Source organism: Boeremia exigua (genome assembly GCF_020726555.1).
Source record: "Boeremia exigua strain MPI-SDFR-AT-0100 chromosome Unknown C7974scaffold_7, whole genome shotgun sequence".
Taxonomy (NCBI): domain Eukaryota; kingdom Fungi; phylum Ascomycota; class Dothideomycetes; order Pleosporales; family Didymellaceae; genus Boeremia; species Boeremia exigua.
In genome coordinates this window covers 1616580-1628409 of record NW_025763524.1, presented here as the reverse complement: position 1 = coordinate 1628409, position 11830 = coordinate 1616580, and the positions used below count along the sequence as shown (strand labels likewise).

General features: G+C 61.7%; 7 protein-coding genes and 1 non-coding gene across 8 annotated transcripts; 4 read left to right on the top strand and 4 right to left on the bottom strand.

Annotated features, from left to right (window-relative positions):
• The first annotated feature begins 20 nt into the window (after positions 1-20).
• C7974DRAFT_206097 (coiled-coil domain-containing protein 55-domain containing protein) lies at positions 21-1504 on the top strand. Its single transcript, XM_046136859.1, has one exon. The coding sequence runs from the start codon at positions 31-33 to the stop codon at positions 1234-1236; it is 1206 nt and encodes a 401-aa protein (XP_045996490.1). The 5' UTR covers positions 21-30; the 3' UTR covers positions 1237-1504.
• C7974DRAFT_456028 (uncharacterized protein) lies at positions 1478-3569 on the bottom strand (the record flags this gene model as incomplete). The annotated part of the gene is made up of 2 exons (XM_046145990.1): positions 1961-3569; positions 1478-1786 (listed from the first exon to the last, which is right to left on the bottom strand). The coding sequence occupies exons 1-2, from the start codon at positions 3158-3160 to the stop codon at positions 1478-1480; spliced, it is 1509 nt and encodes a 502-aa protein (XP_045996489.1). The 5' UTR covers positions 3161-3569.
• C7974DRAFT_206092 (mitotic checkpoint regulator, MAD2B-interacting-domain-containing protein) lies at positions 3454-4924 on the bottom strand. Its single transcript, XM_046136858.1, has one exon. The coding sequence runs from the start codon at positions 4859-4861 to the stop codon at positions 3668-3670; it is 1194 nt and encodes a 397-aa protein (XP_045996488.1). The 5' UTR covers positions 4862-4924; the 3' UTR covers positions 3454-3667.
• Positions 4925-4972: 48 nt separating this feature from the next.
• Positions 4973-7935, top strand: C7974DRAFT_206069 (stress-activated map kinase interacting protein 1-domain-containing protein). The gene is made up of 2 exons (XM_046136857.1): positions 4973-5094; positions 5141-7935. Exons 1-2 carry the CDS (start codon positions 5072-5074, stop codon positions 7638-7640), a joined length of 2523 nt encoding a protein of 840 aa, XP_045996487.1. The 5' UTR covers positions 4973-5071; the 3' UTR covers positions 7641-7935.
• Positions 7936-8580: 645 nt separating this feature from the next.
• C7974DRAFT_414198 (uncharacterized protein) lies at positions 8581-9661 on the top strand (the record flags this gene model as incomplete). The annotated part of the gene is made up of 2 exons (XM_046143789.1): positions 8581-9174; positions 9239-9661. The coding sequence occupies 2 exons, from the start codon at positions 8581-8583 to the stop codon at positions 9659-9661; spliced, it is 1017 nt and encodes a 338-aa protein (XP_045996486.1).
• C7974DRAFT_396573 (uncharacterized protein) lies at positions 9646-10307 on the top strand. The gene has a single exon (XM_046142087.1). The coding sequence runs from the start codon at positions 9677-9679 to the stop codon at positions 9932-9934; it is 258 nt and encodes an 85-aa protein (XP_045996485.1). The 5' UTR covers positions 9646-9676; the 3' UTR covers positions 9935-10307.
• C7974DRAFT_396572 (uncharacterized protein) lies at positions 10285-11469 on the bottom strand. The gene has a single exon (XM_046142086.1). It carries the CDS (start codon positions 11455-11457, stop codon positions 10483-10485), a length of 975 nt encoding a protein of 324 aa, XP_045996484.1. The 5' UTR covers positions 11458-11469; the 3' UTR covers positions 10285-10482.
• On the bottom strand, positions 11406-11492 carry C7974DRAFT_t83. The gene has a single exon. It is a non-coding gene; the product is annotated as a tRNA-Thr (tRNA).
• Between the last annotated feature and the right edge of the window lie 338 nt (positions 11493-11830).

Sequence of the window (11830 nt, the reverse complement as noted above, 5' to 3'; positions counted from 1 at the left end):
CGCTCCACCATCACTCCGCCATTCCACGCCATGTCATTCAAGTTCGGGCTCAATGTGAAGAACAAACTCGCCAGCGGGCCCGCAAAGCCCGGGCTTGCAAAGAAAAAGAAACTCTTACTGGGCGACGACGAAGACCCCAAAGGCAAAGGGAAAGCCAAAGCCGACTCGAACGTGCAAGAGATCAGCGACTTCAACTTCGACGCGACGCTCGCCTCGTCGTCGGAGCCCTCGAAACCTGCCGCGCCCAAGCCCAAGAAAGGCGAGCCCCCGGCCCCGCCCACGAAGAAAGCAACAGCCAAAGCCGACGACCCCACAACCATCGGCTACTCCGCCAGCGCCCTCGAAGCCGAACAGCGCGCGCTCGAGGCCGCCAAGCAGGATGCCTCCCTCTACGACTACGACGCCGCCTACGACGCCATCCACGCGCGCCAGGCCGCCGTGGCCGCCGCCGCCCGCGAAGACGCCGCCGCGCGCAAGCCAAAGTACATCGACGCGCTCTTCTCGGCGTCGGAGCAGCGCAAGAAAGACCAGCTGCGCGCGCGCGACAAGCTGCTCGCCCGCGAGCGCGAAGCCGAGGGCGACGACTTCGCCGACAAGGACGCCTTCGTCACGGGCGCCTACAAAGCGCAGCAGGAAGAAGCGCGCCGCGCCGAGGAGGAAGAGCGCGTGCGCCTCGAGGAAGAAGAGCGCCAGAAGGCAAAGTTCGGCATGCAGGGCTTCCACAAGCAGATGCTGCTGGAGCAGGAACAGCGGCACGCGGAAGCGATGGCGTACGCGGCCGCCGCGGCCGCCAAAGGCGAGACCCTCGTCGTCGAGGAGGAGAAGACGGATCGCCAGATCGCCGAGGAGGCGCGCCGCCAGGGCCGGACGGTCACGCTCAACGACGCCGGCGAGATCGCGGACAAGCGGCAGCTGCTCAGCGCGGGGCTCAACATCGTCGCCCCGCCGAAGCGCGCATCCGCTGCGGGGGCTACTGAGAAACCCGCGCCGAGCCCGCTGACGCACCAGCCGCGGGCCGCGAAGCACGCGCAGCGCGAGCGCCAGACGGCCATGGTCGCGGAGCAGATCGAGGCGGCGGCGAAGCGCAAGGCGGACGAGGACGCCGAGGAGGCGGCGCGGGTGCAGCGCGCGGCCAAGAGCCAGAAGACGGCGGGCGAGATTAGCAGTGCGAAGGAGCGGTACTTGCAGCGCAAGGCGGAGGCGGCGAGGGCGAAGGCGGAGGCGGCGGGGAAGTGAGGGAGGTGGAATGTGATACCCAGAATCAGATTACGTTGTAGTATACAGGTCGAGTCGGCGATGGAGTGCGTGGGATGGGGAGCAGACACTGCCAACTGCCAACGCTGCCACCAGAATCGCGAAGCCAATGTGTCGTTTGGAAACGCAAGCCACACTCTCTTTCCTCTTCACTTTCATCATCTCCCCCTTTTCCTTTCTTCACCTTTTCCCTTCCTTCTCCCTCTTTATCTCCCCCCCCCCCCTAAATCCCCCCAAAAACATCCTCCCGATCCCCCCCATAGCAAACCCTCGCCACCCTCTCCGCCTCACGCGCATGCCCCCTCGCAACCTTCATCAGCACCCTGGCCTCAGCCTCAGCCTTGGCCTTGGCCTCGGGTTTCACCTCGGGTTTGGCCTCGGCCTTCCCCTCGGCCGCCCGCGCCGCCAGCGCCGGCAGCACGCGGTCCGCTAGCACACAGCGCCAGCGCGCGAGCTCGGGCGAGGCGCAGCCGGCGCGGGCTAGGTCGCGGAGGAGGGAGAGGAGGGTGGTTTGGAGAGTGGGGAGGTCGGTCTGTGGGGGGGGTTAGCGTGGTCGAGGAGGAGGAGGAGGAGGAGGAGGAGGAGGAGGAGGAGGAGGAGGAAGGCAGTGTGTGGCAGAAACCCAGGGGAAGGAAAGGGAAGGGGAAGGAAGGAAAGGAGAGGAAGGAAAGGAAGGAAATGAAACGAGAGGAAACGGAATACACACCTCCCCGCCCTCCCCGGCCTCGACCCTTGTCAGCCCGTCTGCGATGACTACCGCCCTTGCCCCCGCGCGCCCCCTCGCCCCCTCATGCCCCTCAAACCCCTCCCCCTCCTCATCACAAGCCTCACACCCACACTCCGCCCCCAACGCCCTCAACTCCGCCCCCCGCTCCGCCTTCCTCGCATACCACCCGCCCTCCCCCAGCGCACTCAGCAACAACTCCTCGCCCGCCGCGATGCCCCGGGCGGCATGCACATTCAGCACGCCCCGCTGCGGATCAAACGACGCGACGCAGTTCGGGACGCAGCTATGCCGGATGCGGGCGCGGGCGAGGAACAGCGCGGTCGTAGGCGAGCCGCGCGGGAGCATCGCACCGGTTGTCTGTGGGGCGAGGGATGTGCGGTGCCGGTGCCAGCGCGCGGCGACGCGGTACGTTAGCATTGCGTTCTGCAGCTTCGGCAGCATGGCGTCTAACTCCGCGGTCTGCGCGACGGAGCGGGCAGCCGGCGGCGTGACGATGGTTTCCCGCAAAGCGAAGGCCAGGCGGTCGGTCAGGAAGCGCAGGTTCGTCAGCTGCTCGCAGGCATCCGGGGCCGCGGGCTGGAGCGCCCAGAAGTGCGGCAGCGAGGCGGCGGGCAGGTTGTGGAACGCGATCATCAGGCCGTCGAGTTGGTCGCCGGGCGCGGGGAGCGTGAAGAGTGGGCGCTCGCTGATCAGGCGCGTGCCGGCGGGGATGGGCTGCGTGGCGAAGAGGCCGTGGGTGGTGGCGTTGGGGCTGGGGAGGGGGCGCGGTTCGTAGTGGGCGAGGACGGGGACGGAGAGGTAGGGCGTCGTGGGGGGGCGGGGGAGGGCGCGGCCGAAGGGGAAGGGGGGGAGGGGTTCGGTGGCGACGGTTTCTGCTTCGGAGGGTGGAGATGATGGACGGGTGTTGTTGGGCTCGTCGCGCTCGCCTTCACTGGCTTCCGCAGAGTCGTTGGTGGCTGTATCCGCGTTGTTGTGCTTTGGTCGCTGGCTCGCTCTGTTCTTCTTTCTCCTCGCCATTGCGCCTTGCTCAGCCCGCGCGCCCTCGTTCGCCGCGTTGCCACGGTTGCCTTCGATCATATCCATGTCGCTGAAGATGGACCGCAAGGCTTCTTTCTCTGGCGTGGCTGTGGCAGACGAATTCTCTGGCGTGACTGTGGCAGATGAATCATCCAGCGACATGGCGAGACTCCAAGAAATGGGCCAAGAGTAGTCAGACTGAGCCACGTCAGTGTATGCGTGGAGCGGTAGTGGTTATACAACGTACCACTGATGTTGCGCGAAACCGTAGAGTAAGGTTGAGAGTGAGGGAATGAGAGACCAAGACACGCGGATATGTATGTGGGCGTGAAGCGAGGTGAAGCGAGGTGAAGGCGCGCTTTGCGCGAGAACAGTAGCGGAGCAAACGGACCCCAAGACTGGAGCAGCAAACACGTCCGACATACTTGGTATTGGTTGGTCACTGGTGTGTGATGTTTTGACAGAGATGCCATGACGAGGAGTAGAGGTATATGAACGGATGTGCTTGAGAGATTGAGAGACTTGGAATTTGAAACAGAAGACGACCCAAATCTTCACATCACATAAACACAAGGTCAGAAGCAAGAAAAAGGCGACTGTCAGCAATACCTTCAGAGACAGAATATTGGAGTCCGACTGAGTCGCCAGAACTCAATGATTACTACCATATCACCATCCGTACCTATTCCCGGCCTCTTTCTTATTCCTGTAACCGGCGGCAAAGTGCTCCTCGAGCGCGTCCTTCTGCGTCGTCGCACTGCTGACAAGGCTGCGGAGACTGTTCTTTCCGGTGCCTGAGATGGATTTAAGAGGGTTGTGCTGCGCCTGCTCGCCCTGTTGCCGCAGCAGCTCGTTGTGGGCATACTCGGTATCTGTGTTGAACTGGACGATCTTCGCGGAGGAGAAGTCGGGCGCGTTCCGGCCCTTCTTGCCAAACAGCTGCCGCCGCTCGGCCTCGGAGAGGTTCAGCTCGGAGGCTATGTTGGTGAGCTCGTTGGGCGCGGCCGGTGTGGGTGCGTATTGTGTGGGGTGATGTGCAGGCTGGGCGTTGAAGGTCTCGTCGGCGGCCTGGTCGTCGTCTTCTTCGTCCTCATCAAAGCCGTACATGATCGGCTGGTACGCGCCACCTGGGTTTGTTGTCGGCGCCTCTGCTTCCTGTGAGACGCCGAACAACGACACCTTTGGTTTCGGAGGAGGAGCTTCGACAGGTGCTGGCTTGCTTTCCTGCGCTGGGGCTGGGGCTGGCCGAGCAGCAGGCTTCTTCTTCTTGCCCTTGCCCACGGACATGGGAACGAATCTGGGGGCTGCTGGCTTGGGCGGCGCACCTTCTGCAGCGTCTGGGGCTGGTGCAGGCGAGTCTGGTGTTGGCGACTTCTGCGGCGCTGACTTGGGGGTTGGCAGGTTCAACATGGCTCTGAAGTCCTCTTTGTTCATCGGCTCCTTCTTGATGACATTGCCCTGCTCGTCGTACTCCTCCAGCTCGAGCTTGGGCTCCCGCTTGAAAGCCGGCTCTGCGCCAGTCCGCAGGTTGATGCCCGCGCCCAGTCCCTTTCCAAGGCCTCTGCTCCCTGGCGTTGCGGCGGCGGGTGCTTTCACATTTGCCTTCTTGGGCGCAGGCAGCATCGAGTTGAAACCGCCCAGGCCGCCCCCTCCAACGCGCGCTTTTTTCGCTGGTGGCGCTTCGGACTCGATGTCGTCTCTGGGAGCACTTGCTGACGATGCGCCGGGCAGACTGAGCTTTATACGGCCGGGGTTCGCGCGGTCGACGACTTTCTGGAACGTCTTGGGCGCAGGCTTGGGCGCCGGCACGGGCGCGGGCGCGTCGCCGTCCGACTCCGAGTCCGAGTACGCGGTCAGGTTCATGGCGGCGGTGGGCGGGTGTCGTGGAGAGGGTCGAGGTTCAGGCGCGATGATGCGCCGCGGTTGACGTTGATCGCTGATCGCTGATCGCCTCTCCTGCCTGTCCGCGCCCACGACCCCCACACTTCACACCCACCCTTTGAGATACCCCTTCAGCTGGCCTGGAGACCACCACTACCTTCGCATGCAATGACGTGACGACACAGCGGCGCCATGTCCCTCCTCCAGAATGAAGAGTAGCCACCCCCCACCCGCGCCATGCACCGCCACTAACGCCCGCAGCTTCGTGCTGTACCAGCTGCGCACCGCCTACCTGGCCTCGATCAAGGACGGCGTGGGCGAGCGCCTGATCAACGTCAACTCCAGCGTGCTCAACCAGGTCGGCTTCCGCGCCGCGGGCTGGGCGCCCAACCCCGCCGACATCAAGCGCACGTACTCGCCGCCCATCCCCACGGCCATCACGTCCGAGTACTTCCAGGCCCCGCGCTCGGCCGGGCTGAAGGCGCCCGAGGGCTTCGGCGACGACGAGGACGAGGGCGGCATGGTCACGGGCGGCGGCAGCAACGACACGGTGGGGCCCACGCTGAACGCGAAGCGCCGCCGCCGCAAGGAGCTGCTCGAGGAGGACGACAGCAGCGACCTCAGCGACGAGAGTGACGACGACGACGCCAGCGACCGCCCGGCCAACCAGATCAAGTTCACCAAGATGCCGCTGCGCACCCGCTCGGGCTCGTCGCCGGTGCGCGGCTCGGCCCTGCGCAACGAGCTGGCCGACGGCGCCGAGCAGCCCTCGCTGATGGTCACCTCGCCCTCGCGCCCGCCCGACAACCTGCTGCCGCGGGGCTCGCTCGGCACCATCGACGCCGTCAAGGGCCGCGCGCGGCGGGACACCATCACCAGCAGTGAGATGTCGTCCGAGAACGAGTTCGACAACTCGGGCTTCCAGAAGCGCCGCGTCAAGCATGTGCGCAAGGCCGCGAGCTCGCACCAGCTGCTCTCCAAGCGCATTCCCGAAGACTTTGGCGAGACAGATGGCCGTCTGGAGGCCCTGCACGAGGGCAACGAGTCCGACAGCTCCCTCAGCTCCGAGTTCTCGGGCTCTGCCGACAGCGGCTCGCTCATGGGCGACAGTGGCATCCCGCTGGATTCGTCGCCGTCTGCCAATCTCCCCGGTATGCCGGCGTTGACCACATTCAACCAGTCGCCCAAGCGGAGGAGGGAACCACTGCAGCCGACCCTGCAAGCCCTGCCGCCGCCCCGGCCCATCAGCTTCATCCTGCCTGTCAGCGCCCTGACGCAAGCGCTACAGGCCAAGTCTTCCAAGCCTTCAAACCCTCTGCAGCGCTTTGCTGTCTGGAACGCGGCCAGCGAGGCGCAGTCCAACCCCATATACCTCAAGCTTTACTGTCCGTGGTCCGCGAAGCCCCTGAAGCCGCTGGAGCTCCTCCTCAGGAAGTTCAACGACAAAGGCGAAGGTATCACCGTGGCCGAAGCCATCGGCTATGCAATGCATCGCTACCAGGAAGAAAAGATAGAGCCGCCGCTGGCGCCCGAGAAGTGCAATGTGAACTGCTGGGTCATGCGCATGTGGGATGATGATGAAGTCGATGATGAATTCCCGCCGCTGACGAGACACAAGCCGTTGAAAGACTTTGCCTCCAACAACGCTCGCGGCATGCGGCCGCGTGCTCGAGACAAGCCGTGGGACGAGTTTGCTCTGGTGGAAGCTTCAGAACGAGAAGTCCTCGAGAATGAGAAGGCCACACCTATCTACAGCAAGGAAGCTGCTGAGGCGACCCCTTCGCAGAACGACATACCCGAGGATGAGGAAGAGCAGCCCGTCAAGCAACCGGCAAAGCCGATTCCAAGCCGTGCAAAGAGCTTCCGGAATCCCATCACCGGTCCCTCTTTTGCACCGAAAGCAACACGCAAAGACACGAGCACCCTTGCAGATGCGCCTACTACCTCCTCATCGCACGCTGCAAGCCGCATGGGCGCACCGAAGACAGTCAACGTGCACTACACCGACGAGAACTTCAACACAAGACACATTCCCGTTCCATGTACGACCGACACCTATATTGATGAGATCTTCGACAAAGTGTGTCACGACTTGCATCTAGACAAGGCGCTGTACTTGCTCAAGGTCAGTCAATCGACCACAGTTGCGCCGCTTGATCGTACAGTCGAGGCCCTCGGGCGGTATGCAGATGTCGATCTGCTGCGCCGGCGATTCATCGCTGATGGCATCATGGGTCTGTCTGGTAGCCCTGGCTCCTCTTCGCCCAACGCGCCACTGATCATCAGCACGGGCGGCGCGCCGAAGAAGACAAAGAAGGGCGAAAGAGTACACGCTGCCGTCTCTGGACAGCAGCTCATCCACCCTCTCGCGAGGAATGTTGATGCTTCAGCACTAGCGCTCACGTCGACCGGCTACTACCGCCGCTACGTCGTGCTCCGGAAGCAGCCCATGTCGTTTGCATCATCGACAACCCGTATCATCGCCCTCGACAACGAGTATATTCACATCATGCCTGGCGAGTCTACACGGCGTACTGCTGGCGCGGCGGTCGAGGGGCAGGGCAAGACCACTACAGTACATTTCAGCAGTGTGGTGGGCACAAAAGTCAGCAAGAAGCACCCCAAGACAGTCAGGCTGCTGGTGTACAGAGAAAAGGAAACAAAGAGGTACGACTTCGAAGCTGCGAGCGTCGACGAGGCAGCAGACATCGTCAAGGAGATCAAGAGGGGCGTCGAGCGGTTCCAAGAGGGTATTGTATAGAGTACATGCCCTGAGGAGCAGTCGCATCTGGAGCCACTGTGGCTGGACCTGGCTTGATGGGCGAGCTCCTAGGAATGAGGCGGACGATTTTGTGGCCTAACACAGGACAACAAGTCTCTTTCGATGACGGAAGAACTAGTTTGCTCCGTGAGCGAAGATGCAGACATGTACGATATCGCAGGTTTGCTTGGGCACGTTGCCTACCTGGGTAGATTCAAGGCCAGAGGTCACCCTCCTCTTGTACTGATCGCCAGTGGAGCAGGCGCCTGGCCAGTTGGCACAGTACCAGCGACTCTGTACGGGATGGCCAACAACAACGTCCAGTAGCGAAGGACATGGCACCGCTCAGGTTACGGAGAAGATATCCAGTGGACACTCCAGACTGCTGAGCTGGCGGTCCGGCCCACTTCAGGTCGTCCAAGGATAGCAGACGACCACGATACAAATACATTGAATAACTTCCACTTCCTGCCACTCACTGCTATATCACACACCATGTCTTGTAAGTAGAGCCCGAGGGAGGAAGACATGCATTGGAACCTGGGTCCGCGCCGAAGTATCAATGCCCACGACGCAGGAAATACGCTGTCTCCACTGACGATGAGTGTTTGACATATTTAGAGATGAACTCATTCAGACATTTAACGTTCAACTACTCGTTATGGTAGGTGTACCTTACACTATGGGACCTCCTGACGTGACTGCGGACTACTGCCTCTTATCGAGTGCAGAAGTACAATCCGTTCATCATCTCTCTTCACTATTCTCTACTGGGATGGGATGGATCACAGCGTCCTCTGTTGCGCGAGTCATCAGCAACGATCCTGGTGTCTTTCACTTCACCTCCACCTTAATCCAGTAGGCTAACTCCAGAGATACTTAGACTTTCTCACTTGACAACCCTTCTTAGATCGCCCACTCCATAACATCATAGCTCAACATGCGCTGTATCCTACTTCTCGTTCTCGGCCTAGTCTTCGTATGGCATTCGCAGCTCGTCACCGCCAGGCGACCCTGCACTGCCACCTCCAACACCACCATAGTCCACGACGCACTCGCCGAGCAAGCGCGCCTCGGACCCCGCGCTGCCAGCGCCCTCCGAGCCGGCCTCGCCCAGCCATGGCCCCAGCTCGTCCGCAACGGCCAACAGCTGCGCGTCATCCGGTACTGCTACGCGACCAAGCTCTACCGCGACTACCTGCACTGCAGCAAGTTCAACCCCGCGCTCAAGCTGTGGGCCGACAAACTCGGCCACCCGGCAAGCGCACAATCCGGCCACGCCGTCGCCTGGGAGGAGGCCAACGACGGTGGCGCGCCCGGCAAGCGCAAGCGCAGATACTGCTACTCCACGTACGAGCACGGCAAGGGCGGCACGTGGAACAAGAACGTTCCCATCGACACGCTCGCCATCTTCCTCGATCCCACGTTCGACGGCGCGCGCGCAACCACCGGCTACGACGCCGCCAGCACCGACGAGGGCCGCCACCAGATGGTCCTCGGCGTCGACTCGGACCCCGTCGAGATCGCGCACGAGGTGAGCCCCCATCCACACCCACACCCCCCCCCTGTGTAGTGTAGCCGCATACCTAACCCCCCAGCTCGGCCACGTCCTCGGCATGTCCCACGAGCACATCCGCTCCGACCGCGACGCCCACGTCCTCTACACCTGCACCTCTGTGCTCGGATACGCCGACGCGCTCTCGCGCGCCATGGCCACGGAATCGCTGTCCGCAGAAGCCGCGCACCAGCGCCTCTGCGACGACCGCGCGTTCGCGCAGAAGTACGACTTCGCCGGCTCCCAGTTCACCAAGAATCCGCACGGGCGCGTGCACGACGAGCCGGGCGGGTTCGATGCCAAGTCGATTATGCTGTACGACTCGGACGTGTTTGCGGGGGAGGGGGCGCCGTTGGTGTTGCTGGGTGGGGGGCGGATTGAGAGGAACGTTGAGCCGTCGGTGGGGGATGTGGCGTGGGTGAAGCTGTGGTATCCGTGGGTCGGGGGCGGGCCGAGTGGGTCGTGAGGTCCGGGGGGGGATATGGGGTCTCGCTACCGGGGGGATGGTGCGGTTGGTGTTTGGCCGCGTGCTAAGACTGTCGGGGGCTTGCGTGCGTGTGGGTTTGGTGTTTGGGGTGCTTTGCTGGTTCGCTGGGTTTGCTGTCTGGAACTATCTGCCACTGTCACGAGACCCGGGCAAACAATCGACGGCCTCGCCAATAGAGTATTTAAGCTAGTCGCCCCTCGTTGTGTCTCTAGGCATCCAGTCCTCAGTTATACCTGCACAGCACAGATGTAGTCTCCCCGCTGCACTCCCCGACCGGGCGAAGGGAGTCCAGCAGCAGAGATGCAACAGCTGGTGTGTGCAATCAAGAGCTGTTTCACTCGCCTCCTCCCGCCATCATTCTTCCAGACTATATACCCCCCTCACCTCAACCTCCTATATACCTCCACGCTCCCTTCCATGGTACCAAGCACCCCTTCTCCATATACACACCCCCAAACACCGTAATCCTCCTCCTCACCTCCATGGCTTCACCCGCACCTTCCCTCGCCCACAGAACCACCGTCCGCATCGCCGCATTCCTCTGGCAACATAGCAGGATCATCTCTCTGCTGACGCCTCCCCTCCTCCCCGTGCCCGCACTACTGCACTCGCGCCTGCCGTACCGACGACGCAGCACCAGTGTTTGATCTGCTAGCCGCGGCGACGCTCGACGATCCAACGCAGTCGAGATGGGGCGCCGGGACATCTTCTGGACCTCTACTCAATGTGCTGGACGCCGCGGTTCGGTCGTCTGGATCGACGGCCGTGGTTCTCCTCGGGACGGATTGCGCTGGGTGGCCTCAGAGTGACCCAGTAACACACAGAGAGGGTGCTGGGGCGCAGACTGCATCGGTGTCCCGCATGTCGAGCAGAGACGGTTGCTCCTCAGTAGACTGCCAGCCCGCCGGGCCTCCGGTGTCGACGACGGTGCCATGTACAAGACGGCAGGGAAGGCGAAGAAGATTATAGGAAGCCGTTCCCTTGACCGGGATCCGCATGCCTCTCCTTTTCCTGCGTATTCCCAGCGCGGCAAGACCGCAGGAACGATCACTGCGCCGCTGATGCAGCCAACCGCCTCGATACCAGCAGGCCCAGCAGCGCTCGGACATGTCTGTGGGCTGGCGCGTCGCTGCGGATCTGGTAACCCAACTGCCTCGTCCGCCCTGGCTGGTAACGACAACGTAGTGCTTTTGTATGGTAGCAGCAGATGGGCTCCCCGAGTTCGACGAAGAAGAAGCACGTTGTGGCACATCCCAGTCTCTGCAGCCGCGCAAGCGCCGGATGAAGGTGGTCGAAAGTCCCCACGCGCGAGAGTACCGAGAAATGTTCCTCGCCCACAAGGACAGAGAGTTTCTCTTGAAGCTCTGCAACGACATATACGACCACGCAGACGAGCTGCTGCCAAACACCGCGGGCGTGTCGCAAGTGGCCGCGATCTTCAACCAACCACCAGAGAAGTTGAGCAGCATCACCCTCGCCGCCATTCTGATATCGTCTTCCGTGCGCATGAAGGCGATGTGGACCCATGGAATGCTTTGCTCCCACGTTGTCCTTGCAGGATGTTGAACCAAACCAATATCCCTTGCCTGTTTCGCGCTTAGTGGGCTCTGCGCATTCTTAGCAGATGCTCGCGCTCTTCGTGCGCAGTTGTCAAAAACACAGACAGTGCACTTGAACAGTCTACAGCACATTGGCATCAGGTGCAGAGGTTCGGCAAAAAGAATGCCCTCTGCCCGAATCGAACGAGCGATCTTATCATTGCTGACCGAAGTCATACTAGTGATACGCTTTACCACTAAGCCAAGAGGGCTTGAACTGAGTCAAGATTCCAACGCTGTTGGATTAGCTTGTGATGCAACTGAGGAAAATTACAAATCTTATATTGTACAAAAAATTGTAGCAGCACGGTAGTTCATCATCTCCATATAAGCTACTCACCAAAGACACATTGAAGGTCACGAAGGCACATACTTAGCCGAGTTTCAGCGATCAGCCCACAAGCCGGCGTTTCGGCCTCCCCCCTCTCAACTTCACGTCGCTGCCAGCACCTGTGATCCTCCACTCCCCCACTTAACCCAAACTACCTAACCCATCCCTCCCATGCATGCAAGACACAGTCATCCCCGCCGCAATCCCTGGCTTCTGCAT

Excerpts from the sequence above, each read along its gene's own strand:
- C7974DRAFT_396573 (XM_046142087.1), top strand. The coding sequence starts at position 9,677 with ATGGGGTCTCGCTACCGGGGGGATGGTGCGGTTGGTGTTTGGCCGCGT.
- C7974DRAFT_206092 (XM_046136858.1), bottom strand. The coding sequence starts at position 4,861 with ATGAACCTGACCGCGTACTCGGACTCGGAGTCGGACGGCGACGCGCCC.
- C7974DRAFT_206069 (XM_046136857.1), top strand. The coding sequence starts at position 5,072 with ATGTCCCTCCTCCAGAATGAAGA. Across the intron at positions 5,095-5,140 it reads TCCCTCCTCCAGAATGAAGA|CTTCGTGCTGTACCAGCTGC; the intron begins GTAGCCACCCCC and ends TAACGCCCGCAG.
- C7974DRAFT_396572 (XM_046142086.1), bottom strand. The coding sequence starts at position 11,457 with ATGACTTCGGTCAGCAATGATAAGATCGCTCGTTCGATTCGGGCAGAG.
- C7974DRAFT_206097 (XM_046136859.1), top strand. The coding sequence starts at position 31 with ATGTCATTCAAGTTCGGGCTCAATGTGAAGAACAAACTCGCCAGCGGG.